Raw genomic sequence first — 8,308 nt, forward strand, 5'->3', positions numbered from 1 at the left:
TTTTTTTTTTTTTTTTTTTTGAGACGGAGTCTCGCTCTGTCGCCCAGACTGGAGTGCAGTGGCCGGATCTCAGCTCACTGCAAGCTCCGCCTCCCGGGTTTACGCTATTCTCCTGCCTCAGCCTCCCGAGTAGCTGGGACTACAGGCGCCAGCCACCTCGCCCGGCTAGTTTTTTGTATTTTTTAGTAGAGACGGGGTTTCACCGTGTTAGCCAGGATGGTCTCGATCTCCTGACCTCGTGATCCGCCCGTCTCGGCCTCCCAAAGTGCTAGGATTACAGGCTTGAGCCACCGCGCCCGGCCGACTCTAAGTTCTTTTTTTTTTTTTTTTTGAGACAGAGTCTCGGTTTGTCGCTCAGGCTGGAGTGCAGTGGCGTGATCTCGGCTCACTGCAAGCTCCGCCTCCAGGGTTCATGCCATTCTCCCGCCTCAGCCTCCCGAGTAGCCCGCCACCACGCACGGATAATTTTTTGTATTTTTAGTAGAGACGGGGTTTCACCATTCACAGGATGGTCTCGATCTCCTGACCTCGTGATCCGCCCGCCTCGGCCTCCCAAAGTGCTGGGATTACAGGCGTGAGCCACCGCGCCTGGCCTGACTGTAAGTTCTTAAACACACATGGCCGGACGCGGTGGCTCAAGCCTGTAATCCCAGCACTTTGGGAGGCTGAGACGGGCGGATCACAAGGTCAGGAGATCGAGACCATCCTGGCTAACACGGTGAAACCCCATCTCTACTAAAAACAATACAAAAAACTAGCCGGGCGTGGTGGCAGGCGCCTGTGGTCCCAGCTACTTGGGAGCCTGAGGCAGGAAAATGGCGTAAACCCGGGAGGTGGAGCTTGCAGTGAGCCGAGATCCGGCCACTGCACTCTGGCCTGGGTGACAGAGTGAGACTCCATCTCAAAAAATACACACACACACACACACACACACACACACACACACACACTCTTTCTCCTCTTTTCTGTATCTCTGAACAACTAACAGTGTTAGAAGGGAAAAAAAAGGCTGGGCACGGTGGCTCATGCCTGTAATCCCAGCACTTTGGTAGGCTGAGGCGGGCCGATCACGAGGTCAGGAGTCCGAGACCAGCCTGACCAACATGGTGAAACCCCATCTCTACTAAAAATACAAAAATTAGCTGGGCATGGTGGCGGTGCCTGATATCCCAGCTACTCAGGAGGCTAAGGCAGGAGAATCCCTTGAGCCCGGGAGGAGGAGGTTGCAGTGAGCCGAGATTGCGCCACTGCACTCCAGCCTCCAGCCTGGGTGACAGAGCGACTCTGTCTCAAAAAAAAAAAAAAAAAAAAAAAAAAGGGCGGAGGGAAGATGCTATGAATTGAACCACATGCAAATTCATCCATTTTCACTAATGCATAACTGATATCAAGGTAGGTGTGATCTCAGCTCACTGCAACCTCTGCCTCTCAGGTTCAAGAGATTCTCCTGCCTCAGCCTCCTGAGTAGCTGGGACTACAGGCTTGTGCCACCACATCCAGCTAATTTTTGTCTTTTTAGTAGAGATGAGTGTTTCACCAAATTGGCCAGACTGGTCTCGAACTGCTGACCTAAAGTAATCTGCCTGCCTTGGCCTCTCAAAGTGCTCGGATTACAGGTGTGAGCCACTGTGCCCTGCCTAATAATTTGATTTTGTAATAGATGTAAAAATGTTAATCATCTCTGATTCTGAAAATGTGCCTTAGGGAGTAATTTAAAAGAAGAAACAGGCCGGGCGCGGTGGCTCAAGCCTGTAATCCCAGCACTTTGGGAGGCCGAGACGGGCGGATCACGAGGTCAGGAGATCGAGACCATCCTGGCTAACACGGTGAAACCCCGTCTCTACTAAAAAAGTACAAAAAACCAGCCAGGCGAGGTGGCGGGCGCCTGTAGTCCCAGCTACTCGGGAGGCTGAGGCAGGAGAATGGCGTAAACCCGGGAGGCGGAGCTTGTAGTGAGCTGAGATCTGGCCACTGCACTCCAGCCTGGGCGACAGAGCGAGACTCTGTCTCAAAAAAAAAAAAAAAAAAAAAAGAAGAAACAAAATGCTAAATGTTATATAGTATGACAGTATAAGATTAGAAAGAGGCAAACAAGGTGAGTCTTGACTGTAACTGAAGTACTTTGGGAGACTGAGGCAGGAAGCTTACTTCAGAAGCTCAAGACCAGCCTGGTCAATCTAGCAAGATTCTGTCTCTACAAAAAAGCAAAAATTAGCTGGTCATGGTGGCTCATGCCTGTAGTCCCTGTTACTTGGGAGGGTGAGGTGGGAGGATCGCTAAAGCCCAGGGGTTTGACGTTGCAGTCAGCTATGATCATGCCACTGCACTCCAACCTGGGAGACAGAGGAAGATCTTGTCTCAGAAAAAAAAAAAAAAAAAAAAGAAAGAAAAAAGAAGGAAAAAGAAAAGATTAGAAAGAGAAGACAAATAATGTAGGAGAGATGAAGAAAATGAAGGTATAGTTATACCGTTAATTTTTACCATGTAGGCATTAAAAATAATAGAGTATACTTATGATAAAAAGTGATTAAACAGTATCTCCTGCTATAATTACAACTATAGAAATGTGTATAAAGTCAAACACTAAAAAAGGAATATAGAAAAGTGAAAATGTGTGGAGCTGAGGTGGTGGGATTTCAGCTGGGACACTTTGTTTTACCATCCACAGTTTTCCCATTTGTAAAAGAGACAGAGTTGGGATATAAGAGGTGAGGGAACTGTCTACACCAGGTAATTTTTACCTGCCTACACCAGGAAAAATACTCATTAACAGAGTTTTGTTTTTGTTTTTTTTGAGACGGAGTCTTGCTCTGTTGCCAGGCTGGAGTGTAGTGGTGCGATCTTGGCTCACTGCAACCTCCGCCTCCAGGGTTCAAGCAATTCTCCTGCCTCAGCCTCCCGAGTAGGGGGGACTACAGGCGTGTACCACCACACCCAGCTAATTTTTGTATTTTTAGTAGAGACAGGGTCTCACCATGTTGACCTGGATGGTTTCGATCTCCTGACCTCGTGATGCGCCTGCCTCGGCCTCCCAAAGTGCTGGGATAACAGGTGTCAGCCACCACGCCCGCCCGGCTGACAGAGTATTTTTGAAGTTCTTTTACACTTGCAAACATAGATATCCTCTGTTCATATCTCGAACATTTTAATAACTATGTGGCAAAAGACAGTAGATTAACAATTCCTCTTACCCTCGTCACTCCTCTGTCTTTTTTCTCTTTGCCATCTCTTTTAGACATTTCCTTCTTGCTACTTGACTTTCCTTGACTGGTGGGTTTTTTTTCCTTGATCTCTTCTTCCTCAAGTAATCCAGGATCCTGGGGCACATAGACTTCTTGCTGCGATACAGTTAGAAACAAGGAAGTCTACAGAATGTTTCAGTTTCCCAGCAATTCCAGGTCTAAGGCACACAGTTCCCTTCTAGGGGAAGAAACAACTCTTTTACTTACAAGCCTAAGAAGAGTCCACATCAATCTAAAAACCCACTCCGGGGCCAGGACACATTCAGACCATCCACTGTACACTTTTTCAAGAGCAATACTGTTCTTACCTGTATTGCCAAAAGGCACTGATTTTCCATATAGGCAACAGTTCTGTTTCCATAGATCTAAACTTTTCCACTTTTCATGCAATGAGCATCCACAGAATCCAGGGAATAAAATCCTCAAGTAGCAAATTATGGGAGCTTTTCTCAAAAGCATCATTGACAGGGTAAAAAAAAAAAAGAAGTCCCAAACTCACCTGGGTATTGGGGTCATAATAAGTTCCTGCCAAGGGGTCATAATAGTAGCCAGTAGCAGAATCATATATGTAGCAGTCAGACGATGCTAAAGGTAACAAGATCAGAGCCAATGTTAGTCTCTGTCCAATGAAGCCCTTACTGGAGACTCATCAAGAACAACCCAAGAATTCGCGTGACCAACACAAATAGGTGCATCTACAGATGCCTCTCTCTGGATGAGCACCCTCAGTCAACAGTGTATCTTGCCAACTGTGATCACACAGATGTCAAGTACTGAGTAGCAAGTCAAGCAAAAAAGAGCAACAGAAATAAAACAAGGGTTACTTACACTGTTGTCCTTGTCGATTTGTATCTGAAGACCAGTCTGAATTTCTGCCACCTCCCCTCCTATCTCGGAAATATTTTTTACCCTATCACAGAAAGGCAAGTTAAAATTACAGAACTATCCAATGGTCATTCACCTTAACAGTCACCCACTAAAGAAAATTCAAGGTCACCCTTACAGTCACCTGAGGATTTTAATAGAGCACTCCCCACCTTTTACAGCCTACCTGATAGTAATGCATGTGGTCAGAATGGTCCCCAGTATCATTTCTGCAACAGATAACACAACAATTCTTAAGTCTGCTACCAAATGGCACTTGACGAGTACTTAATCCCACAGTTCCTATTGAGAAATTCTCTGTTCCCCGTTTTGCAGGGAAAGGAACCAACCTAGACAACAAGCAGGTTGGGTGGTCCAGACACTCCTGAAAGAATGAGTAGTAAGACTTTTTTTTTTTTGGAGACGGAATCTTGCTCTGTCGCCCAGGCTGGAGTGCAGTGGCACGATCTTGGCTCACTGCAAGCTCCGCCTCCCAGGTTCACGTCATTCTCCTGCCTCAGCCTCCAGAGTAGCTGGGACTACAGGCGCCCACCACCACGTCCAGCTAATTTTTTTTTTTTTTTTGTATTTTTAGTAGAGACAGGGTTTCACCATGTTAGCCAGGATGATCTCAATCTCCTGACCTCGTGATCCACCGCGCCTGGCCAATGAGCAGTAAGACTCTTACAAAGCCAAGTGGTGGAGCAAAACAGTCATTAAGTGGAAGGTGCTAGAGCAAGATATGCCCCATATTTGTAAGCCTGTTTCTCTGACATGGCCATTTCCAAGTTACCACTCCTGGGTCAAGATGAGTGAAGGAGTAAAGAGAAATTAGATTTCCCAGTCCTATGGAAATATGCACAAGGTCAGGGGAAGGAAAAGTCAGGACAGCATTTTCCTAGGATTGCAAGAGGTAAGAATGTATTGAGATCTGTCTGCACATCCAAAACTGTACCATCATTTTTTTGTTAAGAGATGGGGTCTTGCTGTGCTGCCCAGGGTGGAGTACAGTGGTTATTCACAGGCATCATCATTGCACACTATGGCCTAGAACTCCTGGGCTCACATAACCCGCCCCCCATCCTCGTCTCAGCCTCCTTAGTAGCTGGGAATACAGGTATGTGCTACCATGCTAGGCCATTTGGGACCCAAAGATATCAGACAGTCAAAAGGGAAAGGACAAAAGTACCTAATATTATTCAAGAAAGAAAACAATTTGAAAGTCAGGACAAGTCAGGCTTCAGAAAGAAACTGTAATAAACACCTATCTGAAGCAGTCCATGTGAGGAGGACATCATGCTTTACTGTCTTTCCAGCCAGGAAAAGGAGTTTCCTCCCAAAAACACAAGTGGGGGCAGCACAAGAGATCCTCGCCCTTCTGCCTTACCTTCGTTTTCCAGTGGCCAGGTTTACAGCTACCATCTTCCCATCAATGCTAAACGGTGGATCAAGGTTCTGTAAGATCTTCACCACACGAAGAGCTTCCTATAGAACCAGACACACTTGAACCCAGAGACAGAAAAAGCCAGAACTCAAAGACAGAAAAATTCTCCTTTGAAACAGAAGTGAACATGGATTTTCCTTCTCAGAGGATAAATTTACTACATTGTATTTGTCAAAATTTTACCAGTAAGAACATACTGGCAGAAACAGGCAACTTTTTTTTTTTTTTTTTTTAGACGGGGTCTCGCTCTGTCACCCGGGCTGGAGTGCAGTGGCCGGATCTCAGCTCACTGCAAGCTCCGCCTCCCGGGTTCCCGCCATTCTCCTGCCTCAGCCTCCCGAGTAGCTGGGACTACAGGCGCCCGCCACCTCGCCCGGCTAATTTTTTTTTTATTTTTTAGTAGAGACGGGGTTTCACCATGTTAGCCAGGATGGTCTCGATCTCCTGACCTCGTGATCCGCCCGTCTCGGCCTCCCAAAGTGCTGGGACTACAGGCTTGAGCCACCGCGCCGGGCCTGAAACAGGCAACTTTTAATGAAGGACTGATTGAAACAGGAATCGGAATAGATGTCAGTTCTGGTGTAAACTTCAGAAATTCAAATCCTCTTCTTTTAGGGTGCAACTATCATCAATCAGATTTCACTTTACAAAGTCCCTTGTGACTTTTGGGCATGAAAAATCTAAGAAATACCAATGACTTTCATTATCTTCACCTTACTTCCATAGAAAAAGGCCCTGCAACTAAAAATTTAAGCCACAGGAATCTATAAATACTTTGAGGAAAAAGAGGAAATGTTTTATCATCAAATATAAAATCATCTGTGGCTGGATAAAATAAATCAGAAAGTTCACTAAAATCATGAAGGATTCAGTACTCAGATTCTTCACAAGTGAGTAAGTTGGAAACAGTAAATGACACAAGAAAAAAATGAACCCGGAAAATCACACGGGATCCTAACTTTTGAGGGCAGTCACCTCACCTGAATGAACAATAAACCCAAAGGAGAGAGCAAGAGGGATTATGATATCAGGTAGCACACAAGAATCTTCAAATGATCAAGAAGTCCCTCAAACCTTCTTGAAGGTTCTTTAGCCATCTGTCCCTAGGCCAATCCAACGTGGAGGAAACTCACCGCATGGGAGTCGAGGTCAATAAAGCCATAGGTATGTCCCATAGGGCCTGTTCTGTTCTTGATGATACGGACGTTGGCAGTAGTAAGGCGGACATAGGGCTCCAGCACTTCCACTATCACCTCAGGTGGTGTGGAACGATAGATACGCTTTAGCATGATGGCTGAACCAACCATAAATGGGAGAAGGGCAATAAAAGGAAGAGAAAGATAAATTTTTGAAGTCCCAAGAGTCTGTCATTTTTTACTATAGATGCTACTAGCAAGGCTGGTTCTGTAAAGAAATGCTAAACAAATAAATACTGTATACTTTTCTTCACCAATACTTAGAAATCGAAAATCATGCCTTAGTGCATTCATATAGCAATTTACTATTTGAAGGGCATAGATTCCTTTAAGGAGTATAGTAAGGTCCACAGAAAGCAATGGCCTCTGTCATCAGGCCATGCACAGATCTCTTAGGTACTGGAAAGCAGATAGCTCCTGGACATAACATTGGCCATCTATGCTCCATTGTGATGATCACAGTCTGGTATGTGCCCTGACAAACCACTTACTTTTGCTCTCTCCGTCCTGGCGTGTCTCTCCAGACCATGACTCCTTCTCTCGGTCTCTTCGGAAAGTTGGCCCTTCCCTTCGAGAAGGAGGCAGATATCTTTCTGCTTCTCTCTTTTGATGTCCTAAGCGTGACTCTTGTCCTTCTTCCCTCTTCCTGGGTTCAGGTTCCTTATCAGCTGCTCTTAGGGGCTGGTTGGGCTGTTTTTCCAATGGTGCTGGTATGGATGTTTTCTGAGGCTGAGGGTAGGTTATTAATTCTTGCTTGGCCTCTGTCACTAGCGGAACAGAAAAAAAGAATCTGTAGAAGGCTTTATCCAAAAAAAAAAGAAAAAAAAGAAAAACACCACTACTGTAATTTCTCCTTATCTGCCAGCAAATACTCATACTGGAATGCCTTTTTTTTTGATATGGAGTTTTGCTCTTGTTGCCCAGGCTGAAGTGCAATGGCATGATCTTGGTCACTGCAACCTCTGCTTCCCGGGTTCAAGCAATTCTCCTGCCTCAGCCTCCCGAGTAGCTGGGATTATAGGTGCCCACCACCATGCCTGGGTACTTTTTTGTATTTTTAGTAGAGACGAAGTTTCACCATGTTGGCCAGGCTGGTCTCGAATTCCTGACTTCAGGTGATCCACTTGCCTCGGCCTCCCAGAGTGCTGGGATTACAGGTGTGAGCCAACATGCCTGGCCTGGAATGCTTTTAATATTGTCTCAGAAATATCTAATAAAAAGTCCTCTGACAGTTCCTGACAAAATTTTTTTTTTTTTTTTGAGACGGAGTCTCGCTCTGTCACCCAGGCTGGAGTGCAGTGGCCGGATCTCAGCTCACTGCAAGCTCCGCCTCCCGGGTTCACGCCATTCTCCCGCCTCAGCCTCCCAAGTAGCTGGGACTACAGGCACCCGCCACCACGCCCAGCTAGTTTTTTGTATTTTTAGTAGAGACGGGGTTTCACCATGTTAGCCAGGATAGTCTCGATCTCCTGACCTTGTGATCCACCCACCTCGGCCTCCCAAAGTGCTGGGATTACAGGCTTGAGCCACCGCGCCCGGCTGTTTTTTGTATTTCTTTTTTT

General features: G+C 46.0%; 1 protein-coding gene across 1 annotated transcript in view; it reads right to left on the reverse strand.

Annotated features, from left to right (window-relative positions):
- The window catches only part of RBM6 (RNA binding motif protein 6), a 118,053-nt gene that overhangs the window by 5,821 nt on the left and 103,924 nt on the right, over positions 1-8,308 (reverse strand). The window contains exons 9-15 of the mRNA XM_025377352.1: positions 7,238-7,513; positions 6,684-6,844; positions 5,494-5,591; positions 4,294-4,336; positions 4,071-4,152; positions 3,742-3,827; positions 3,192-3,338 (exon numbers count right to left, since the gene is read on the reverse strand). Coding sequence (XP_025233137.1) covers positions 3,192-3,338; positions 3,742-3,827; positions 4,071-4,152; positions 4,294-4,336; positions 5,494-5,591; positions 6,684-6,844; positions 7,238-7,513 — 893 coding nt within the window. The remainder of the gene's footprint in view (positions 1-3,191; positions 3,339-3,741; positions 3,828-4,070; positions 4,153-4,293; positions 4,337-5,493; positions 5,592-6,683; positions 6,845-7,237; positions 7,514-8,308) is intronic.

The sequence above is a fragment of the Theropithecus gelada genome, chromosome 2 (genome assembly GCF_003255815.1).
Source record: "Theropithecus gelada isolate Dixy chromosome 2, Tgel_1.0, whole genome shotgun sequence".
In the NCBI taxonomy this organism is placed as follows: Eukaryota; Metazoa; Chordata; class Mammalia; order Primates; family Cercopithecidae; genus Theropithecus; species Theropithecus gelada.